Raw genomic sequence first — 24,620 nt, 5'->3', positions numbered from 1 at the left:
TGAATTACGATCATGCCATTAACAACCTGCTGAATGAGCTGGCCCCACCCACCCACAGGCCCACAGCACCCACCCCCACACAAAGAAAGGACTCATTACTTACACGTCTCTACGTGCCAGTCCGAGGAAGGAAGTAGTCCCTTCACACCGAGGCCCAGGAAGAGTCAGAGGGCGGAGTGACAGGCACCTTATCCCGTACTTGGGGCCGAGGCCCCTAGCTTTTCAAGGGCTTAACTCGTGGTGGATATTTTAAATGGTGTCCCCAAAAAGCAAAGTGGGAACTTAATGGTGGGAATCCTAAACTCAAGTCCTTATCTAAACGTCCAGATTCTTGGTGCGAACAGGGCGGGCAAACCGAAATGCCTAGACAGCCATTAGGAAACACAAGTCGTGTCCCTGGGGCGCAGGTCAGCGGGGGTGCTCTTGGGTGCGGTAGGAAACCTTCGCGCGGCAAGAGGAAGCGAGCCCAGCGCCCGCGATGGCTGTCCGGGGGCGCGCCCTGTCCTGGATGTCGCTCCCCGCGCTGCTGCCGCTGCCGCTGCTGCTGGCGGCCGGCTCCCCGGGAGCGGTGGGGCGGGGAGGGTGCCACCCAGCACCTGCAGGGCGTCTTCCTGGGCCGCTGCGCCGAGTACCTCGCGCTGCTGAATCCCCAGCTGCGGTGAGCTCTGCAGGCAGGCGTCGGGGCGCAGCGGGGGAGAGAACTGGGAGCGGGGAGGGGACACACGTGCGTGGGGGGAGGTAAGGGAAGGGAGGTAGCAATGGGGTCTTAAAGGTCGGGGCGTAGAGGCAGTAAGGGGGCCTGATAAGAAGGGGGCGCAGTGTGGGGGGAGAGAGGGAGTGCTGCGGTCAGGGGCGCTGGGAGTCTGGAGGTGCTGGGGTCAGTGCGTGGGGGCCGAAGGTGAGGGGTGTGGTTGTGTGTGTTTCTATAGATGAAGGAGGGTGTGTGTGTGTTGGGCGGGAGGGGCAGGTCTGTCCAGAGGCGAGGATTAGGGAGAGTTGAGTTTGGATGCCAGACCCAGAAACAAGACCCAAGAAGTCACCGATGTCTAATCCAGAGGACTTTTTAAGATTTTATTTCTTTATTTTTAGAGGGGAAGGGAGGGAGAAAGAAAGGGAGAGAAGCATCACTGTGTGGTTTGTCTCTCACGTGCCCCCAACTGGGGACCTGGCCCACAGCCCAGGCATGTGCCCCGACTGGGAGTCAAACCAGCGACCCTTTGGTTTGCAGGCCGGTGCTCAATCCACTGAGCCACACCAGCCCAGGCTAAAGTTTGAGACTCTTTTGCTAGCACTGTGCTTCTTTCTGATTTTTGTCCCGTCTTTGGACCTATTCTTTCCTGTTTTCATAAAATCGCTTTCTTGTACCAGTTGTTTTATTTTTTTTATTGATTGACATGGGAAGTTCAAGCAGACGACCACCTAGCCTGGAGGCTCGCAGTCAGGCAAGGTACGTCACGCGCAGAGGCTGCGCGCAACGAGGAGGCGGTCCAGAAAAGATCGAGGCGGAAGCAGCGTCAACAGCAGCAACAACAGCCATCTGCCTTCACCTGTGACAAGTGCGGCAGGGATTGTCACTCCCGAGTCGGACTGCACAGCCATTCTCGGCGGTGCAGATAGACTCTCAAGAAGCTACGCCATCGTCTCTCGAGACGGACGGCTGCCAACAACAACAACATTTTTTTTATTAAAAAAAAAATTTCCCCCAATCATTAAAATGTATTTAAAGAGAGCTGATGCACATCAACAACAGAGAAAGAACATTTCTCACCTATTGGGCAAAAGTTCAAAAATTTACAAAACACTCCTCTGAAGAGCTTTTAGGGAAGCATTCAGTAAAGTGTTGGTGGGAGTACAAATCTATTACTCCAGTAGAAGACACCATGGCAACTCTTAATCAATGGCTCTGATCCAGTGACTTCGCCTGCGCAAAGTGTCATCTGCGCTGGTTATTGTTTTTACTAGCAAAGGTGTACAAGCAACCTAGGCACCATCGATGGAAGAATGGCACATAAACTGTTTTTCACTTCTACAAGGGAGGAGTGTATGGCAAAATGAGGAAGTTTCTAGGTACGACTGTCATGGCAGGGTCTCCAGGATATATTTTTAAGTGAAATAGGAAAACACACAATAGTTTACATCCCATATTGTATTTGAATCAGAAGGAGAATAAGAATATGAAATTGTATTTGCTTCCATTTGCATAAGTAATAAAAGATATCCAAGAAAGCAAAACTAAACCACTTTTAGTTAGTGCTAGCGAGTGGGGCTGGGGGATGGAACGTTGTGCACAGGAACAAAGGAGAGGCAAGGGGACTTCCAACGAATGCCTTTTTAAATGAAATTTATTGAGGCGACATTGGTTAATAAAATTAAATAGATTTCAAGTGTATAAGTCTTCTTCCTTTTTTGCCAGGTGTACAGTTCTATGATCCATCTTCTGTGTATGGCATTGTGCGCTCACCGTTCAAAGTCAAATTTTCTGTCACCATGCATTTGGCCCCTTTGCCCTTTACTACCCCGCCGCCCCTTCCCTCTGGTCACCACCAGACTGTTGTCTGTGTCTGTGAGTTTTTGTTTGTTTGTCTCGTTTATTCATTTGTTGCTTTCAGTTTTATATTCCACGTAGGAGTGAAGTCCTATGGTTCTTGACTTTTTCTAACTGACATTTTACGTAGTGTTGTACCCTCAAGGTCCATCCACGTGTCACAAATGGCAGGATTTCATCTTTTTTTATGGCTGAGTAGTATCCCGTTGTATGTATGCACCACAGCTTCTTTATCCAGCCCTCCAGTGAAGGGCATTCCGGTCATTTCCATTGCGTGGCCACAGTGAATAATGCTGCAATGACGTAGGCGTGCATATATCTTTGCAAATAAGTGCTTAAAAACATTTGGGTAGGTACTCAGAAGAGGGGTTGTTGGGTCATATGGTAACTGTATTATTAATTTTTTTCCATTTTTTAAAATTGTTGTTCTGTTCCAGTTGCCCCATTTTTCCCCCATGGCTCTCCCCTGCTTTGCGCCCCCCCCCGCCCCCAGTCAATCCCCACCCTGCCGTCCATGTCCACGGGTCATTTACATTAGTTCTTTGATGTACCAGTTGTTTTTGAAGAGACGCATTTCAGGCAACCCCCTACCCCCCCCAAAAAAAAGCCCAGAAAATACTATGAGGAACACCCTCGTTGCTCACCACCCAACAGGAGAAGGAAAGTTACAAATGCAATGGGAACTGTGTTTGGAAAGCTGGAACGGACTAGGCAAAGCAGCAGACGTCCTCAGCAGCTGCTGCTCACTTCTGACTTGACAAGGTCCCGCACTTTGGCCTGACCTCACCTGGCCCCAACCGCACAACAGGCCTCATTGTCTAGCTGAGGGAGCTGGGACCCTGAATGGTTTATTGGAATTGTCACCTTCTAGCTCAGTGCCTTTTCTGTGAGCCTGGGCCGAGACTGTATTCCTCAGCTTTGAAAAATGTGTGTGGAATCTCCTGAGAGACACTTCCACTGTCAGATTTCCCAATCCATCCCCTAAGTTATTTATTTTCTTCTTCTGAATTGGCATTAAGGCACAAGCCATGACAATTTCCCATCTTTTTTGTGTGCTTAGCTGGGCAGAGTTGATATAAGACCAAATGGCTTGCATAGCTCTTGGTGTACAATACATTGAGAGAAATGGCAATGTGTCACATTACTGTGTGTGTGTGTGTGTGTGTGTGTGTGTGTGTGTGTTTAATAAACTTGTGCTTTCGCACAGGGACAGGAACTGCACAGCCATCTTGGAAGCCTTTCAAGGGGTGCTGGACAAGGACCCCTGTTCGGTGTTTCCCTCTGACTACGACCTTTTTATCAACCTCTCCAGGCACTCTATTCCCAGAGACAAGGTAAGTCTGAGGCCCCATCCAACGTGGCTGTCTGTCTTTATGGAGGTGGGAGATTAGCTGTCTCCAGAGACGTACAGGGTCACTGAAACACTGAACCACAAACTCACACATTTGCACCTGTGGAGGCTGGTGGTGAGAAGGTGGCTTTATCTTCACCAGCGATCCTGCACCTCCTGCCTAGCTGGGCAGAAGAAAAATTCCTAAGTCAACAAGTCAGTGCATGAGTCAGAGGGACATCGGGACATCGCCATACTTTCCCACTGGACCTCCAGCCGGGGCCGATTATGAATAACTTCTGTCCTAAACGACCCTATGTGCCTGATCCTTGGCTAATTCACATCAAGTAGCCTCCCAGAAAACCAACTTTTCCTCTAATGGCCTTTCAGGTTATATCCATTCAGTTCCAGTTTAAGAAAACCACATTGCTCTATCCTGTCTACACTCTAAGGTCTAATATCATGGAAACAAATGGGAAAATCTGCATACAATGTTTTTGTAGAACAATACCTTGAGTTTAAAGAACATTAAAGGTCATTTTTCTTTCTCTGATATAATAATTCCTAACTTGATTTTTCATTGTAAAATCAGATAACATTGATGTTTACAAATGAACAAAACTTAACACTGATTTGTTTTTTCTTTGTAAAAACAGGTACATGGAGCCAGGAGGTTCAGAGATACAATAGACTGAAAACATGGTTTTTAAGCATATTTTGAACCTTGACACTTCCCTGACAGTAAAAGGGGAGCTACAAACTTTGTTGTCCTTTTGCAGTGATTGGAGCCCTGGTTGATGTTCCTGCTGAGCTGCTTCCATGTGCTGGGCACTGTGCTAGGGGTTGAGGGTGCACCAGGGATCAAAACAGGCCCTGCCCTCAGGGGGCTCAGTCCAGGCAGTGACTTATTGGACTACAGAGGATCTGATGAAATGAGCAAGCAGCGTATTGATATTTGCATTATTTCTATGTGAAACAGTGTAACTTTATTTTTCTAATTTTAAAAGTTTACTTTTCAATTACAGTTGACATATTATTTTATGTTAGTTTCAGATGTACAGTATAGTGGTTAGACAATCATGTACTTTCTAAAGGGATCCCTCAATATTTTCAGTACCCACCTGGAAACATACATAGTTCCTGTTCTGGTTGTTTGCTTAATTTGTTCATGTTTTTGTTTTTTTTTATTCAGTTGTTGATAGTTGTGAGTTTGTTGCCATTTTATTGTTCATAGTTTTGATCTTCTTCTTTTCCTTAAATAAGCCCCTTTATCATTTCATGTAATAATGGCTTGGTGATAATGAACTCCTTTAGCTTTGCCTTGTCTGGGTAACACTTTACCTTCTCTTCCATTCTAAATGATAGCCTTGCTGGATAGAGTAATCTTGGTTGTAGGTCCTTGCTTTTCGTCACTTTGAATACTTCTTGCCAGTCCCTTCTTGCCTTCAAAGTTTCTTTTGAGAAATCAGCTGATAGTCTTATGAGAACTCTTTGTAGGTAACCCTCTGCTTTTATCTTGCTGCTTTTAAGATTCTCTTTATCTTTAACCTTTGGGATTTTAATCATGATGTGTCTTGGTGTGGTCCTCTTTGGATCTAGCTTGTTTGGGACTCTCTGTGCTTCCTGGACTTGTATGTCTATTTCCTTCACCAAATTAGGAAAGTTTTCTTTTGTTATTTTTTAAGTAAGTTTTCAATTTCTAGTTCTTCCTCTTCTCCTTCTAGCATCCCTATGATTCAGATATTGGTACATTTAGAGATGTCCCAGGGGGTCCTGATATATCCTTGTTGGTTTTTTTATTTTGTTTTTCTGAATTCTTTTTTCTTCTTGTTATTCTGATTGAATGCTTTTTTCTTTCTTATCTTCCAAATTGTTGATTTGATTCTTGGCTTCATCCTCTCCACTGTTGGTTCCCTTAGATTTTTTTTACGTCACTTAATACAACCATCATTTCTGCTTGGGTCTTTTTTATGCTGCGGCAGTACTCAGTGATTTTGTTGAGCATTCTGATCACCAGAGTTTTGAACTCTGATAGGTTGCTTATCTCCATTTCATTTAGTTCTTTTCCTAGGGTTTTGTTCTCTTCTTTTATTTGGGCCATATTTTTGTCTCCTCAATTTGGCAGGTTCTCTGTATTTGTTTCTGTGTATTAGGTAGAGCTGCTTTGACTCCTGTCTTAGTAGCATGGCCTCTTATGTGGGGCAGAGCCTTAGGTAATCACCAGAGTGGGGAAACCTGCTTCAGCACGTTGTGGCTCTATACTGGGGGAGGGCTCCAAGAGGGGACAATTCTACCTACTGGCTTCTGGAGGTTTGCCTAAAAAGAGGTGTCTCCCAGCATTCTCCCATTTTCCAGTCACTTCAGTTTCTCCCTGTATGTGACTGGTGCCCTGCCAGCTGTTGGCCCTGGTGCTGAATCCAGAGAGTATGTGTCTGTGTAAGTCCTAAGTCTGTGTAGGCCCTTTAAGAGGAATCTCCTAAAAATCTGGCAGTTTCTTCCACCACCCAGCTTCCACTGTTTTTTGTAGCCAGAGTTGTGGGGATTTATCTTCCTGGCACTGGAACCTTGGCTGTGTGGTCTGGCCTCGGGCTGGGATTGCTCACTCCCGAGGTATCCCTCCCGATTTTTACCCACCACACGTGAATGTGGGATTGCCTGTTTCACTGCCTTGCCTCTTGTTTCTGTGTCTCTGCCCCTCCTATCAGTCTAGATGAATGTGGCTTTCTTAAGTCCTTGCTTGTCAGACTTCCATACAGCTCAGTTTTCTTTCTTTCTTTAAAAAAAAAAATTAACTTATTTTTAGAGAGAGGGTAAGAGAGGGAAAGAGAGAGAGAAATACCAATGTGTGGTTGCCTCTCACACTCCCCTAACTGGGGACCTAGCCCACAACCCAGGCATGTGCCCTGATTGGGAATTGAACCAGCAACCCTCTAGTTCACAGGCCAGTGCTCAATCCACTGAGCCACATTAACCAAGGCTCAGTTTCCCGATGGTTCTGGGTGACATTTGTTTTGTTGTCTAGCTGTAATTTTTTCTGTAGTTGTGAAAGGAGGTGAGGCATGTTTACCTATGTTTACATCTTGACTGGAAGCCTCCCAACTTGTGCTTCTTAATCCCTTCACCTTTTTTGCCCAATTCCCCAACATCCTCCCATCTGGCAACCAACAGTTTGTCCTCTGTTTCTATGAGTCTGTTTCTGATTTGTTTGCTCACGTATATTATCCTTTAGATTCCACACATTAGTAAAACCACATGGTGTTTGTCTTTCTCTAACTTATTTTCCTTAGCATAATACCTTGTCGGTCCATCTATGTTGTCTGAAATGGTAAGATTTCATCTTTTTAATGGCCAAGGAATATTTCATTGGTGTGTATCACTGATCATCCATTCATCTATTGATGAGCACTGAGTTGCTTCCACATTTTGGCTATTGTAAATAATGCTTCAGTGAATATAAGGGAGCATATGTCTTTTTGAATTGGTGTTTTGGGGTTTCTTCAGAATGTATCCTGAAGTCAAATGGCTGTGTAAAAATACTATAACTTTATAGTGGGAATATTTGCTGAATCACCTTCAAAAATTCAGGTTATGTACCCACTGAGCTACTAGCCCAAACATCAAGGTACTGGTGCTTAGACGTAGAGAAAAGCTTATTTGATTTGGCCAGAGCGCCTGGGAGAGTAAAATCTCTCAAATACAGCTCTCCCCCAAAGCACAGTCTGGAGTTTTTATGCAGCTAGGGGTTAGGGGAGGTGTAGTTCCAGGGAACTGAGAGAGAAGGCTGTGTTTCTTTTGTCACAGATAACATTCTGTGCAGCCAGACTTCTGGGTGGCAGCAACTGGCCACAGCCCCTTTGGAGACATTCTTTTCTTCTACAAGACACACTTGTGACTTCTCACCTCCCTGAAGTTATCCCCTCCTGCTTGACAAGGAGATGGCAGGCACCTCAACAACTTACAACTACATTTGTGAGAACAGAAGAGCCATTAACAAATGAACACAGGTGTAACCAAGGGTTAAATCAATTAATTCTAGTTGCCAAAAATACCAGGGGCGTTAAAATCACAAGGGGCTCAGCTACAGGGCACTATAAAGTATAATATAGAAGTAATAGAGTTGTAAGGCACCTTATACTTTAGGAAGTGCTTTTGTGACTTCACACCATCCTAAACACAGTAGTAGAAGAAGAGGAAGAGCTCATGCCCCCCATTTTCCAGATGTGGAAACTGAGGCAATAGAGATTACATGCTTTGGTCAAGATCACGTATCTAGTGTATCACAAACCCAATCCCTTGATCTTTTAACTCCAGGGATCTTCATACATACACGTGGGCACACACACTATATGGTATTACTGGGGAAATAGCTCACTAACATTTTTCACGATACCCTTGGACTAAAGGGGAAGGAGGCCCTAGCGCTTCCCGAAACCGGTAAATTAAGACCCAGGAAGGAAAAGTGCATTTGCTGAGAGGCAAGTCAGAGCTGACAGAGCAATGGGTTGCCTGAAAAAAATTTGCTTTTATTTTATTTTACATTTTCATGTTGTGTTTGCGTTTCCTTAGTCCCTGTTCTGGGAGAATAACCAGTTCCTTGTCACCAGCTATGCAGAGAACCCCCGCCGCTTTATGCCTCTGAGCCACGTTCTGTACGGCAGGGTCAGAGATCTCCTGAGCTGGTGCCGACAGGAAAACGCCTCCGGTAAGACTCCTGCACGGCTCACAGGAAAAATAAGAGTTCTTGTTTACTGTGCACTTGCCATGTGCTCTACATGTGTCCACAGGCATTTACCTCATTTGACGTGCCCCTCCCCAATGTTCTCAAGTAGGTGGTAGTAATGACAATTATAACAATAACAGATGGTACTTATCCTTTGTTAGGTCTGGTCTAAGCACTTTGCGTATGTGACGTGATTTAATCCCTGAGACAGCCCTATGGGGAGGATCTGATCCTAATTCCTACTTTGACAAACAGGAAAACCGAGGCAGAGCAAAGCGAAGAAACTTGCTCAGGGGCGCACAGTCAGTAAGCAGCAGAATGGGACAGTCTGACTGGAGGGCACATGCTCTCAAGCCTGCACCCCTCAACCTCACTATCCTCATTTTCTTGAGGGGGAAGCCGAGGCTTAGGAACGATGAATCACTTGAAGAAGGAGAAGGCAGGGTCCAGCTCTCTTCTGGCAGATCTGAAACCTGGGCACTCAAGTGCCTCTCCAGGCCTCCAGCAGATATTTTGAGATTAAAATCACAGTGAAGGTGAATGTCACAAGGACTGCCCTGACGGACTTAGTGACAACTCTCCTCATTCGTCCAAGTCCCACGCTAGGAGCTGGCAATACAGCGTCCCCACCCTCAGGGAGCTGGCAGCCTTGTGAGAGACCTGATGCAGGAAGGACTGGGGGCTAATGAGGAGCAGAGTGAGACATCAGCCTGGACCAGGCCATCCAAGAAGCTTCCTGGAGGCTCTTTGCCCTGGATCAGTCTTGAAGGATGAGCAGGATCAAGACCAGCAGGGAAAGGAGGTGGGGGGCGGTGGGGTGGGGGCGGTGTTCCCTTCTTAAAGGCTGGAGATTCTTCCTCCGTGTGTATGAGAGTCAAGTTTAAATGTTACCCCCAGATCAGTTCTGTTTCTTCTCCTCCATTCATCCATCCAACAAAATTTATGGCATGCCTGCTATGCGCCAGACCCTCCTCTTCTAGGCACTGGGAACACAGCACAGAATAAAGCAGGAAAGTAATCCCCATCCTTACACTTAGGATAGGGGGCAGATAAGACAATAGAGAAATAAATGATATAGTCTTCCATAAGACTATAAGGCCTACAGAAACAAACAAACAAGAAGGATTGGGAGTGCTGGGCTGGGGAAGAGGGGAGAGGAGGTGTCGCAACGATCACACAGGCCCAGGGAAAGCTTCACTGAGAAGCTGATCTCGGAGCAAAAGAGCATTTCCCGACAGGAAACAGCAGGTGCAAAGGCCCTGAGCTGGGAGTGTGCCTGGCGTATTTAAGCAACAGCAGAGAGGTCAGTACGTAAAGAGAAAAGTAGGCTGTGAGGCTAGAGGACCAAAGCAGGCCCAGATGGCGCTGGAATCTGCCGTGTCTCTGGCTTTCACTGTGAGAGGGGACCCTCTGCAGGGCACAGGTCAAATGGACGTGGCTGTTCTTCCAATGGGCCGGGGAGTGACCAGTGACCCGGAGGCCTCGGTTTGATTAACATGCAGAGGGTGGGGGATATAGCAGAGGCATGCGACAGAAAGAGTCCAAAGGGTGGCAGGGTAGGCTATAATACAAATAAATGTTGGTCTTTGTCCCCCAGTTCCCAGCACATAGCTCCTAAAAACTTTAGGATCTGAGAAGTGACGAAGTGCTTTCTGTATGACTATGAGATGACTGGTGGTTGGGGGCCCCTTGGTCGTTTCAGGTGGTGGGAGCTGGTCACCAGAAAGGCCAAGGCACAGTTAAAGTGTTGTAACTTTCAGCTCCACCATCTGTCCTCTGGGAACGGGAGAGGGGCTGGAGGTTGAGTTAGTCACCGATAGCCAGTGATTTATTCAATCATGCCTATGGGAAAGCTCCATAAAAACCCAAAATGAGGGGTTTGGAGAGATTCTGATTGGTGAACAGGAGGAGATGCTGGGATGGTAACGCGCCCAGATTGGTCATAGAAGCTCCATGCCCCACCCGCCATGCCTTGTCTATGTGATCCTTCCATTTGGCTGTTCCTGAGTTGTATTCTTTATAGTAAGCCAGTAATCATAGATAAGGTGTCTAACAGAGTTCTGTGAGCTGTTCTACCAAATTATGGAACCCGAGGAGGGGGCTGTGGATACCCCCCGAATGGATAGCCAGTTGGTTAGAAGGTGTCAACTTGCAGCTGGTATCTGAAGTGAGGACGATCTTGGGGGACCGAGCCCTTAACCTGTGGATGTCCACGCTAAGTCCGTAGTTAGTGTCGGAATTGGATTGCAGGACACCTTGTCTGGAGACCTGGAGAAGTGATTGCTGTCAGAAGGGTTATGAGTAAAACAGCTCAGAGAAAGTGTCCCCCCTCTCTGATCCTGTCTATGCCATCCTACCAGGGGTCTCTGTTAAAAAAGGAAGTGGAGTGCAGAGTTTAGGACCAGCAAAATAACGGTATGTTCATAACGTGGGTCCTGTGGAGCCATAAGCAATGATGATCAGACTTTGTATCTGCTGACCTCTCATGTCTGTGACATAGCAATATTTTTAATTGAAAAACCAAGTTAGTTCAAATAAAAAAAACATACATACAGACATAGATGAAAATATACACATGGAAAAAGTCAGGAAGATAGCAAACCGGAAGAGTTAACTGTGGTTCTTTCTGGGAATTTGAGGTCATACATTTTTTTTCTTATCCATATTTACTATGGTTTCTATTTTTGTAATTTAGATATATTACTGGTGAGAATGAAATATTTTTAACAAAGAGAATTCTTCAGCTAGGTAAATGATCATTAATAATGGTCACCAGCTGTGCATAATCTAAGAGCAAGAAAATATAAAATAGGGACATACAGAAATTATTCTTGGGATAAATACCACCTGAAGCCATGGCTGTCAGAAACGGAAGGAGGAGCTGTGGGAAACTTGAGAGTTAGGTTCTGGTCCTCTGGGTCATCTACCATGCAGGGAACCTCTCTGAGACTCATAGATCTTTGAGAAATTGGGACATTGGCCTGCAGAGTTGATAATGTGAACTATTTTCAAGTCTAGAGTGCGTGATTCAAAGAAGTAATTACCGCTCTCTTAAGCAATGTAAAGTAGTGATGCTCTCTTGAGTATGCAATGAGCCTTGCAGCTCCTTAAAACTGCTCCTGAGAAACACGACAGGTGGCCACATTTGCACCACCCTGAAACACATCACTTGCCCTCAGGTACATGTTTTCCTCGCTTGGTTCTCCCTGGAACAACCTGTCAATTAGCATGTTCCTTTCTTTACCAGAGTGAATAGTGAACAACTACCATATATATCTGTTGAATTATGTCCTTAAAATTAATGAAATGTAATACATTTGAACACTTATATATTTTTAGTCAAAAAAGATTTTATTTATTTATTTTTAGAGAGAGGGGAAAGGAGGGAGAAAGAAAGGGAGAGAAACATCAGTGTGTGGTTGCCTCTCACACGCCCCCAACTGAGGACCTGGCCCGCAGCCCAGGCCTGTGCCCTGACTGGGAATCAAACCAGCAACCTTTTGGTTCACAGGCCAGCATTCAGTCCACTGAGCCACATCAGCCATGGCTGTCATATTTATATTTTAAATGTTATAAAATGCCTATTTTCTAGCTAAGGACTATCACTTTTAATTTTTCTTATGTCAATATTTAAATAATTCCAAGACCAGCTCTAATTGGAGAAAGCACTTCTTCCAATAAAGCTAAGTTTCTGTGTTTTTGTTTTTTAAATCCCTTTACTAGCATTTCAGTAGAGAAACCACCCAGCTCACATGTTGTGGTGAGCCTGGTTCACTCATTAGCCACCTGCTTAGTTCTCTGCCGTCCTTACATTTGTGCCGCGCAAGATGACAGATGTCCCCATATCATGGGTTGGGTGGTCACTCACCAGGCTCCTTGCTCATTGGGTGGGCAGAACTGTGACCACTCAACCTGAGCACACTGTGCAGAACACAGGCTAAATATAGTTTGTAGTGCTAGCGAATATTTTAAATTAGTTCTCCCCAATATAATCCTCGAAGTGAAACGTGTTTGTCCGCTTCCCTCCAGGACTCGATTACCAATCCTGCCCGACAGCTGAAGACTGTGAAAACAATGCTGTGGATTCTTTCTGGAAAAGAGCTTCCATGCAGGTAATCGTGGGGTGGACAGCTGGGTGGCTGAGCACAGGTGGGACCTGTGGACACGCGACAGAGGGGTTCAGAGGCAGGACCATCGGGTCACTACTTAACTTCTCAGAGCCTCACTTCTCACCTTTGCGGCCTTCTGATTCATTCTCTCTGTGCCATGACGTTGCGTGGATTTCAGGAGCTTAATGTAGCACCTGGCACAGAGAAAATGCTTGGTGAGTGTTAGCCATAGATGAGGATGTTAAGTAGCTGTTATTACTCTTATGTCATGCTTGTTGTTAGTATTTCAAATCAATGTGATTTTGATTGCTATGTAAAATGGGGTAGCCCTGCTTTCTGGGAAGCTCTGGGCCACCTGACAACTAGGTGTGGGAGTCAGAGATATCTACAAGATTGATGTCAGTGGGAGAAACGGTGAGAGGGACTGAAGACATACTGGAGACAGACATAGAAATGGCCCCTTTAAGGTAAATCTGTTCCTCAGAGAATGTTGTCACCAGAGTTGATGATAGTTACAAGTAGCTATTAAATGCCAGTGAGTACAGCTCGCATTTTCTGTCACCAGGTTAGGACAAATATTAGAAATAAAGGGGGTAAGTCTTCATCTTGGTGCTTGACAAAGAGCTGTCTACTATTAAGTGTTCCCAATATCGACCAGGTGGCCCATGGACTTCAGGGTCCTTCCACCGATTGTTGCAAACCCTCTTCCAGGGCTAGCTGTGTCTCTTTTGGTCCCACTTCCTGCTCTGCATCCCCCGGTGTCCATCAGGTTTATTGTTAATCAGGGTGAGAGGAACTTTGGTCAAATCCTCCACCATGGCTGCAGCTGAGAGCCCTACGCAGAGAGTCTGCTCTGGACAAATGCGTTCGGTGTATTCGGTGGTCTCCTGCCAGCTCTGGTGGGTGCTCTGAATTTGCACTCAAGTGCTCCACTTTGAGTGCAGGCTCTAGGCAGTTGACAGTGGGCTGCCAGAGCCCCTCACTGAGGTCAGGGAAACTATAGTTGCGTCATCACCGGGTGCCGATCATTATGGCAACTCAGCGGTGATATCAGCATTACATGTAATTGAACCGTATATTCTACCGGGCAGATCTGCCCGACTTCAAAGTGTGTACTCCAAACCACTGCCTTATTCTTCCGCCAGTTCTGTGGTGGGAACCCTATCACTGTGCCCACATTTATGAGCCCTTAGAACGTGCTGGATAGTCTAAGCATGAGGAAGGTAGTAAAGTGTTGAGGAGAGGGTCTGAGTCATAGCAGAGGCGTATTCAGTACATTTTAATTCTATTATTTAGAATGATTTGATCTTTACAACGGCCCTATGAGGTAGGGAATCTTACTACCCTTGTTTTACAGAGAGGAAAGCAGGGCACAGGGAGGACCAGAAACATAACCACACTTTTTATTGTGATGAAACTATTTTATTTCACAAAGACACACAAGGACACTCTGTTCTTCATATTAAAAACATTAGCACAGATAACTATACTTTCTAGAAAATGGTTCTATGGACCCTCTCAAAGAAAAACGCATCCCCTTCTATGGTTTAGTGAAGTTGCTTGGAGAAAGCTCCCATCCGGACTCATTCCTAAACCGTACCATTCCACCACTGCAACTTTTGGTTCCAAGGATGGGTTATTGTCATCAGGACGTGTTCCTGCATTCTTACATACCTGATAATACACACGGGGTTGGGGGGATTCTCACTGGATGCTCCATTGGCTCCTCAGCCTCTTCTGCAGGTTCGGCAGGTCGCACAGACCGCACCTGTCTCTGTGGCCTTTCTTCAAGGCCTTCCAAGTCTTTCCCGACAAGTCCAATGAAGACGTTCTTTGTAGTGAGGTCCTGTTCTGCAGGAAGTGTCTCTCCTAACGCGTGCAGAACACGCCGAACCACTTTGTTCAGATTGCACGTCATAAACTCAGACACATGTCTGTCCAAATCAGTAGCAGCTAACTGAGAATGGGCTCCTGTGGACAAGGCTCTGCCGTCAATGGACAGGTTTGGAAAATATGAGGACCGGTATCATCATAACCGGCAATAAACAGCCCAGCGCCACATGGTCTTTGGCCATATCTTTGCATGGGTATCTGGGTCTTGCCTTCAACTGGAGCTACAAGACAAAACAGAGGAAGAGGACTGTCAACTGCAAATCTGGATCCCGAACACTCCCGGCACATAAAATTACATAACAGTCTAGCATCAGCAGTAAATGCTGCAATGAAGATACCAATATGGTTGTCAATGTGCAGAATAGTTTTCTGATGAGCTGCAGGCTCTGAGTGTGCTCTCGCCCATGCAACCCACACTGCCTGGGGTTTTGGTTTTAGACCATCTGTGGCGGAACCTTCACTGACAGCTTCTGCCGCATATTCCACTTGATGTGTCCCGCCCCGAGGACTCCAAACAGTGACATCGTTGTTACACTGGCTGGAAAACAGGCTTCCCTCATTGGACCTGGCTGTCACCTCTTGCATATAACCACACGTATTAACAGAGCTAATAAGTGGAGGAGCCAGAGGCCACATTTTAAACCACGTCATCGTACTGCCTCATCGTATCTGTATCCTTTCTTTTATAAAACATGTTTTTGTGGTCATCAGTTTAATAACTGCTCATGATCAAAAATATAAATACAATTAATCATCCATATGCTTACAACTTAAAGGCAACCCCTTCAGCACAGTGGCCTTGATATTTTGGGATTTCACCGTGATGGTTAGTACTGTTGGGAAGCAGTCTGAGACATGTATGGCACGAGGGATGCTGCTTCGCTGCAGCCTGCAGCTCCGTGGGCCGTCTCCGTGCCGGGGAATACGCCCGGCCATGTATTGCTCGTGCTGCATAACGCCCTGCCCCACCCCCGCATCTGCCCTAGTCTAGACAGTTCGTCATGGAAATGATATGCTCCAGCAGTGGTCCGCACTGGAGACTGGGGAACTTCTCTGGACCTCTCCCTCTTGGGAATTTTAGGGGGTTGACTAGTAATCCCAGACTTCTGAGCATTTATTCTTCACATAGTACAGCTTATGCTCCATCCATCGATCTTGCATTTTGCTTTGAATATAAGCACTTCTTATGATATAGCAAATCTTTTTAGATTTGTATTTAATTTTTAATTTTTTAATTATTTTTTATTTCTAAAAATATTTGTTTATTTTTAGAGAGAGGGAAAGGGAAGGAAAAAGAGAGGGAAAGAAACATCAATGTGTGGTTGCCTCTCACATGCCCCCCAGCTGGGGACCTGGCCCACAACCGAGGCATGTGCCCTGACTGGGAATCGAACTGGTCATCCTTTGATTCACAGGCTGGCGTTCAACCCACTGAGCCACACCAGCCAGAGCTAAGCTTTTGTTAATGGCTGGATAATATTTCAGATCTATGAGTACCATAATTTACTTGCTATTTTCTTGATTTTTTTTAGATAGGTTACAAGCAGTGCTGTAATATACGTCTTCGCGCACATCTTTGTACATCAGACGGTGCTTTTCACCAGATGTTTTTTTATTGGGGTGACGCTGGGTCACAAAATTATACAGGCTTCAGGTGCACAATTCTATAACACCTCACCTGTAGACTGTATTGTGCGTTCATCAACCAAGCATGCTGGCTCATCTTCTAAGCATGTGGTCTGTGCTTCTCCACCTCTTGAAGTTGCTTACATGTGACCCGCATAGGCCAATAAGGTGTGTGTAGGAGTGACTCTGTGACTTCCAGGTGGAAGAAAGCCTTTAAGAACTGCTCTGTGATTTGCTGCTTTCCCCATCTTCCTTCCTGATAACCAGTGACATCGCAGATGCAGAGACTTCATCAGCTTGGGTCCCAGAGGGATGACATGGGGGACAAAACTCCAAGGGCCCTGTGATGAACACGTAGTGTGAGCAAGAAGTTAATCTCTGCTGTTTAAGGCCACTGTGCCTGAGAGGTTGTTTGTGATGACAGCGTAATGTAGTCCATTCCAGCCAATGCGATGCTGGAATCTGATACTGTTTCCCATTATTTTTTAGGGTAGATTCCCAGGCATGGAATTACTGAGTCTGTGAGTCTTTGACACGTCAAAGCAGTTTGCTTTCCAAGATATGCCAGTTTCATCCTCTCTAGCTGTATGAAATATCAAAGTTATCACACCCTTGCAAGTATTGAGATTCGTCAGCCTAAAAAAATTGGTCACTGGGTAGCTCAGTTGGTTAGAACATTGTCCCGATACACCAAGGTTGCAGGTTGGATCCCCAGTCAAGGTACATACAAGAATTAACCAATAAATGCATGAAGAAGTGGAACAACAAATCTCTTTCTCTCTCTTTTTCTCTGAAAGGAAATAAATAAAAACATTTTAAAAATGGGCCACTTTATAGCTGAAAAAAGATGTCAATTTACTCAAAGTATTTGTTTTGTCTTGCAGTATGCAAAGGATAGTTCTGGTGTGATCCACGTCATGCTGAATGGTTCGGAGCCCGCGGGGGCCTATCCCGTAAAAGGGTGAGAATACAGCACCAACCAGTACGGCAGTGATGCTGAATGATCATATGGTTGCTTTGAATGGAGGCTTAAGAGAATGGTCTGGATCCCCAATCTCATGCTTTGCTCAGGCGGAGCAAAACAATGAAAGGTCTGGACATGAGAACTATGTTTATACATCATTAACAGATGAGGAAAGCCTGAATGAAATAAGTAAACTAAAAATTAAAGCTGAAAAGTGACTCCCAAAAGCTTAAAAACAAAAGTAATGTGTAAATCAACTAACAAGGGAATGGGGAAAGTATCATATTGCTTTAGTACTTGAAGGAGTATCTTCCTGCTTTTCAGGTTTTTTGCAGATTTTGAAGTTCCCTACTTCCAGAAGGATGAAATCACATGAATTGAAATCTGGGTTATGCATGAAATTGGGGGACCCAACCTGTAAGTTATGGTGCTTTTCATGAGGATAATCGCGCAAACACGCATTTCTTGGATGTGATATGATCGAGTCTGTTTCACATTCTCATTTTTGCAGAAACAGTAGTCTTCTCTGTTTCTAGTGTGGTGGGCAGAGAAAAGCAAAATTCTTGACTTTCTGGAAATGCCACTCGCCAGTCCTGAGCCCAGAGAGAAAACCTTCTTTACCCATCAAAATGTTAGCAGCAGTTATCCCTAGTAATGTGATATTTGGGTTTTTCCCTTTTGTTTAGTTGCATTTTCTAGTATTTTTGATTTGCATGTTCTTATTGCCATTTAAAGCATAACATAATACACTGCCAGTTGAACAGTTTGGTAGATGGCATTGTGCCGGGCGGAGGCATGTCACAGAGGTGTGTTGGTGGGCGGGACCATGGGACGTGCTATGGCTTGACCTGCAAACTTTGGACTAGGTGCTGGATGCTCAGACTAGCCCCTTTGGGTGTCACAGCTTTATTGCAAACAACACTTTGGGTCCAGAGACTTTCCCAAGTACAGTCATACCTTGATACTGGTTGGCTTCAGAGCTCATCCAACCCTGTACTCATTCCATTCTGATGAGAAAACAATGTTTCAGCCCTCGGTGCCTGCTTGGGACTCATCGCACTTGCTAGAACTTGTATGAATCACGACACCACCTGCAGGAGAAAATGCTTCATCTCTCACTGCTTGCTCAGTACTCATTGGTTTCAACGCTTGTCACAAGTTCCGGGATGAATTAATGATGAGTACCGAGGTACCTCTGTATTTCTCTAGAGAGGAGTCTACACTGGGAGCACATGATCAAAATACATTTTAATTAATCTAGCAAAAAATTCTTTCATCCTCTTATTTTATTTTGTATTTTCATGTTTTAGGGAATCCTGTGGAGAAGGCAGTGTGAAAATCCTGGAGGAGAGACTGAAGGAAATGGGTTTTCAGCACAGCTGTATTAATGATTCCCTGTAGGTGGCATATTGTAATCAGTGCATATCTTTGGTAATTTTGGAGGGTAGGGGGGTGTTGAAAGAGTTTTGCAGGAATCAGCTCTAAAGACTGAGGGACTATTCCTCCTGGGACAGGGTAGTGGACGGAGCTTGTTTATGGGTGTGAAGGGAAGATGGCCATCAGGGGAGACTGAACACAGATTCCCCAAGCCAGGTCCTGGGGAGGGCTCAGGAACCGGCAGGGGTGTGCGGGCTGGGGTGGAGGTGTGGGCCAGAACCTAGCAGAGGGCAGGCATGGGACCTGATTCCCAGGTGCAACCTGACCAAGAATCCTCATTAGAAGAACACAGAGAGGAACCCGAAAGTTGTGCGTGCGTGTGTGTGTGTGTGTGTGTGTGTGTCCTCAAGGGAGCCCCAAGTGCAATGGCAGTGGGGACTACTCAGGTGTCACCCCCAGCAAATTCCATCACTGCTTAGGGACTGGGCAGCATTTCAGCTTTTCTCAGAGGCAGCTTGCTGGTCACTGGGTGTGGCCAGCCTGAATGGCACTGGGTCTAGGGACTGAGAGGGCCTTCTGGCTGGGGTTCTGCCTGACTCCACCCACGTCTGTCCAGAGTCCTTTGTAATTAGCATGCATGTCAGGCAGAGCAGCCCTTTATGTGCGTGTCTGGTCTGCTCCTCACTTGCTCAGGGCACGGTGGGGAGCAGAAGGCGTGGTGCCTGCGTCTTTGGGGGCCACGCTGCCCGTGGGACCTGCACCCGTGGCAGGCGCCGAGGTGGAGTTGAAGATACTTACAGGTTGCTACATCTTGACTGCAGGCCAGTAGGAAAACGGTACCAGCTACCGTTCCATGAACACGTTGTGGGCCACGAACTTTATACTCTTGAAATCAGATACCATGTGAGGGCATTCCTGATTCTTGGAAATGTAGCCACATTTGGCTCAAAGCCTGAGACGGTTGGAAGCCCTGCCCTCAACTGGGAATTCCTCAGCCAGCTCTGCCAGCCTGTGTGGTCCCTCAGAGCCCGGAGCCCAGCACTTCAAGGACTTTGTGGTTTTCCCGACGTTTGAGGGCATGGCCGGGTGCCGGTTACATCCGCAGCCTTGGCCAGCGCGCCCGGGGCCTTCCGGCTGCCTCTGCTGCCCGCTGCCTTCCCCAAAGCCCTGGGGGCTGAAGAATCCTCCTCTCTGAGGAGAGCACCCTGCATGTGAGGGTCTCCCCCAGCTCATGTCTCCCCAAGAGAAGGAGCCCTCAAAGCTGTTCCCTTTCTCCCTAGCTTGTAGCTGTACATTTTACTCACCTATTATCATTGCTAATGCTTTCAGGAAGCTCAAACGTCAAATGTCGTTATCTCTCTCTTTTAAAGACAAATGAGAGCTAATACCTTTTTAAAAACATAATAATAACCTATGTACAGAAAAATTCATTCACAAACCACCTGTACTCAGTAGAATGAATTTTCAACAGGTTCGGAATACACACATGTAACCAGCACCTAGATCATGTAACAACAAAACCGGCCCCCACCCCGTGCCTCCCCTCTGCCCCCCTCTCTGTCTCTCCCTGCCCACAGTAGTGACCAGTCCCCAGACTTGTAAGATCATAGGTTAATGCTGTCTGTTTTTAAGATTTATATAAATAGCTCTTTTAATGGATGGATCAGAGAAGTCAGCTAAGTTTCGCAAGACCACCACTCAGTGACAGACAGACCTGAGTTTTGCACCCAATGTGGTGTGACCTTGAAGTGTGTTCTTCTTTTCTCTCTACTATAGGACTTTTCCTTTCTTAATGCACCAGCTCTTAGCACATTTTCAAAAAGTTAATTCTTACTTTAAAACAAGGATGGGGAAAATTGTGGCTAAAGATGTCACATTTATGGTCCCTTTGCGGTCCCTTTGCTTTGGTCCAGAAATTTCTCTTAGAAGGCTGTCTTTTTATAAGTCATTAGTCCAAGTGGGAGGCCCAGCCAGAGTCCACGCACGTCTCCTTCCTGGCTCACAGCTGTCCTTGGGGGTCTCAGCCTGCTGTTATTTCCTCAGGTGTCCTCCCCCCTAAGCTGGCCGTGGGGATGTTCCCTTGCAAGCTTGGTTCAGTTCCCCCAGCTTCCATTTCTTTGCTGCCCATGGGCTCTTTCCGTGTTAAGGTAGGGCTCTGTGTCGCTCTAGGGAGCACAGAAGAGGTAACAGAAGGTTTAAGCGACGGAAGTTAACAAATCAAACAGCAAGCTCCATGGAAGGGAGAAGTCCTGCCCCTCAAATTCAGGTGACATGGCTTCTTGCCAATTTTGGTGAGGTCCTATATTTTCATGCCCTGTCCTGCTTTCTTGTTGGTTTCTTCTTAGTTAAACTCCGTGAGTTTCGGGGGACATAACAGAATAACTACTCTCGTAAAGAAATACTGTGTTGTGTAGGCTTCACTGAGAACTCGGCATGTCCCCAGGAGGAGTCACACAGCGTGTCATAGAGGGAACAATGTATTTCCTGTTCTTCCAAAGTCCCCTCCAGTCGCCCTGCCATGAGGGGGACTCTCTTAGCCTGCCCCCTGCCTGGAGTCCAGGGCGCCACTCTCACCCCTTCTGTTCTCTGTTGTTCTCCCTGCGCTGCCAGCCGCCCTGGGACCCCACACCTTTCCCCTCCGCGGTGCAGAGCAATTTAGCTTTCTTTGCTGTGCCTGGGCATCAGCTATCACCATGTGCTTCAAGTCCAACTGCTGCCCAAAGGACATCCACACAGAAATGAGCCTTCAAGGTTCAAGTCCCGCTGCACAACTCGCTGCTGTGAGGACTTGGACAGGTCCCGTGGACAGCCTTCTCAACGATAAAGTGGGGATGATAATAGCACCTGTTCCATGTAGTTGTTGTGAGGAGCGGGCATGATTTATATAAAATATGGAGTCCTTGGTGCACAATGAGCATTTAATAAATGCTGGCTAATATTTTTTTTTAAAGCTGGGGTCTTCGAGGTCAGAGCCTTTGTATCCCCAATACCATAAATGTTTAGTTAATGAAAGCCATTTAAACAATCCCTTAAATATTATTATTTTTTCGTTCTGTAGCCCAGTGAAGCTCTTAAAGTGTGTGGACCACAGCACTCATCCTGCCTGTGCCTTAAGTGGGTAAGTAAATATCTTAACCCAACCCCATGCTTCCCCAAGATAACCAGTCCTTACTCTTTATAGAACACTGGTGCATTGCAACATGAGTTTTGCAAAGTGCCTGGCTGCGGAGTCAGGTTTGACATCTGCCCTGCACTTCTCTCAGTGTGAGCTGCTGGGCTGGTGCATGTGTGACAGACACCTGCCCGCCTGGGCCAAACACCTGCCCGCCTGAGCCTAACCCCGCCGTGAATGCTGAGCTGAGCCTGCCCCGATGCAGCAGAAATGTTAGGAATGGGGTGGCAGGGGGACCCTTTAAAATTCATTTCTTAATCCTAATATGTTTTAAAATTACATGATTTTTAAAAGGTAATATATATGCATGGGATGAAATTCATAGCTATAAAATGATTGAGAAGGAGGAAAACATTTTCCCTCTATTTCTGGTCACCCAATTTCCTTACCCAGAGGCAACCACTATTTCTTTAAAAAGAAATTTATTTCAATTACAATTTACATTCAATATTATTTTCCTACTATTGCTAGTTTTTTGTGTATCCTTCTAGAATAGTCTGTGCCTGTAACAACACACACATGCACCACACAGAAGCATATTTCTCTTATATTATACTATGCATATAAATAATAGTATGCACAGGATTCTACAACTTGATTTTTCACATAACGGTGTGTTTTGGTGCTGTTCCTGTATCTATAGATGAAGCTGCCCCGTTCTTTTTCACAGCTCTGTGGTGTTCTGTTGTGTTCAGGTATCATGACTTATTTAAGCCATTACCCGTAAGCAGACAGTTAGATTGTTTCCAATATTTAGCTGTCACCAACAATGAATAAAAGGATTTCTTTTCCTCCTACTCCATTTTCTCAAAGTAATTTCTTTTAACATTTTGGTCCATCTCTTGCCATATGTCCTCAATGCTCAACATACAGGTGTGTTACCAGACGCAGATGTTTGCTTGGTTTTGTTTTGATCTTATTTTCATTCATTTATTTGCCTTTGTTTTTGTACAAAAAGCAATCATGCTGGACATACTGTTCTGCTGTAGCTGTCGTTTCCCTTAACAATATAAGGGTGTCCTTTCAGTTCTGTTCCAGCTTCCTGAGTCAGTCTTTCAGGGGCTGCGGAGGATTTCCCACAATGGCCACCACGCCATTAATCATTCCAGTTGTAGGCTGACTTCGTTTTAGGTCGTAGCTGTGGTGGTTTTGTTAGAGACAATGCTGAGGTAGAATCCTGGGTTACACACCATGAGATCTCACATGAGGCCTTGTGTAAGCATTTGTGCGGGGCAGATCACCAGCCATCAGGGGGCTGGGTCAAAGGCTGTGTGTGGTTTAAATTTGGATGTTTCTAAAAGGCTCACCCGCGTACACTCCGGCCAAAGGTGTTAAGGTGGGTGCCTCTTTCTCCCCTCCTTTGCCACCACTGGGTTGTAGTGTGAGCCCTGACACTTGTTTGTTTTATTTTCTTTTTTGTACCGGATGTGCCTGACTTAGGCTTTGATCTCTGGGTCACCTGCTTCAAAGAGGCGTCTTCATCCATCACGGCTATCTCCCAGAAACGACGTTGCCAGGCACCGGACTGAAGAGCCAGCACCCAGCCTCTCTTTGAGCCTCCTGTATACGCATTCAGGACACTTGCTTTCCCTCTTCCCTAGCTTATAATGTTCTGTATTTCTCTTCCTGCTCTTATGTTTCATATTCATCAATAAAGAATGAGCCCCCAAAACAATAGGCCCCCACTCACCATGACCCCTGCAAAAACAGAACTCCACACTTGTGTGTATTTTCTCTCTACTCACAACCCACAACCCAGGTTGTGGCCCCAGGTGTGCTGGGTAAGTTTCAGGTTCAGAAAGCAACATTTTTTTTTTCCAGAGTTTCCTGCTGGTTATTGCCGAAGGTCATGTTGCAATCAGAGAAGAACCACCAGGGCTGGTCCAGCCAGAACATTGGTTAGTGAGAGGCTGAGGCCAACACAGAACATGTGTGTTACCTGTGTCTGAATCTGTACCTGCACCTGCATCTGTGCTTAATTTTAGGTGATCTTCTGGGTAAAACATAGTGCTTTGTGAGTTTTTCCATTTGTGTTGGCAGGAAGATTTCCCTTCCCTTCCTTTTTTGTTTAAAGTACATTTTATTGGTTATGTTGTTACAGTGGTCCCAGTATTTTTTCCCTTTGCTCCCCTCTGCCCAGTACCCCCCTTCCCTCCAGCAACTCCACCCCTCTTAGTCCATGTCCATGGGTGGTGCATGTAAGTCCTTTGGCTTCACCCTTTCCTATGTTATTCTTAACTTCCCCTATTTTGTACCAACCGATTATGCTTCTTAGTCCCTGCACCATTTCCCTGTTTCTCCTCCTTCCCCCTCCCAGCTGATAACCTTCCAAGTGGTCCCTGTACCTATGATTCTGTTCCTATTCTGGTTTGCTTAGTTGAATTTTGTTTTTATTTTTTAGATTCAGTTGTTAATAGTTGTGAGTTTGTTGCCATTTTTAAAAAATTTTAATGTTCATAATTTTGATCTTCTTTTTCTTAAGTAAGTCCCTTTGACATTTCATATAAGAATAGGTTGGTGATGATGAACTCCTTTAGCTTAACCTTGTCTGGGAAGCACTTTCTCTGCCCTTCCATTCTAAATGATAGTTTTGCTGGATAGAGTAATCTTGGTTGTAGGTCCTTGCTTTTCATCGCCTTGAATACTTCTTGCCAGTCCCTTCTTGCCTGCAAAGTTACTTTTGAGAAATCAGCTGATCATCTTACAGGCACCCCTTTGAAGGTAACTCTCTTTTTTCTGCTTTTCTCTTGCTGCCTTTAAGATTCTCTATTTATCTTGCATCTTTGGCATTTTAATTATGATGTGTCTTGGTGTGGTCCTCCTTGGGTCTAGCTTGTTTGGGACTCTCTGTGTTTCCTGGACTTGTATGTCTATTTCCTTCATT

At 45.7% G+C, this 24,620-nt stretch overlaps 1 protein-coding gene and 1 pseudogene across 1 annotated transcript; one reads left to right on the top strand and one right to left on the bottom strand.

The window, feature by feature from the left end:
• The first annotated feature begins 478 nt into the window (after positions 1-478).
• BST1 (bone marrow stromal cell antigen 1) lies at positions 479-23,410 on the top strand. The gene is given in 10 exon segments (XM_090268209.1): positions 479-564; positions 566-658; positions 3,753-3,879; positions 8,442-8,577; positions 12,625-12,707; positions 17,108-17,184; positions 17,512-17,604; positions 18,498-18,584; positions 21,623-21,682; positions 23,177-23,410. Coding segments are annotated over 10 exon segments (849 nt in total). The 3' UTR covers positions 23,184-23,410.
• On the bottom strand, positions 14,371-15,248 carry LOC150020339 (proteasome subunit alpha type-1 pseudogene; annotated as a pseudogene).
• Positions 23,411-24,620: the final 1,210 nt, after the last annotated feature.

Source organism: Furipterus horrens, unplaced genomic scaffold (genome assembly GCF_987537825.1).
Source record: "Furipterus horrens unplaced genomic scaffold, mFurHor1.1.pri manual_scaffold_2, whole genome shotgun sequence".
Classification (NCBI taxonomy): domain Eukaryota; kingdom Metazoa; phylum Chordata; class Mammalia; order Chiroptera; family Furipteridae; genus Furipterus; species Furipterus horrens.
This window is presented reverse-complemented; position numbering and strand designations above follow the sequence as displayed.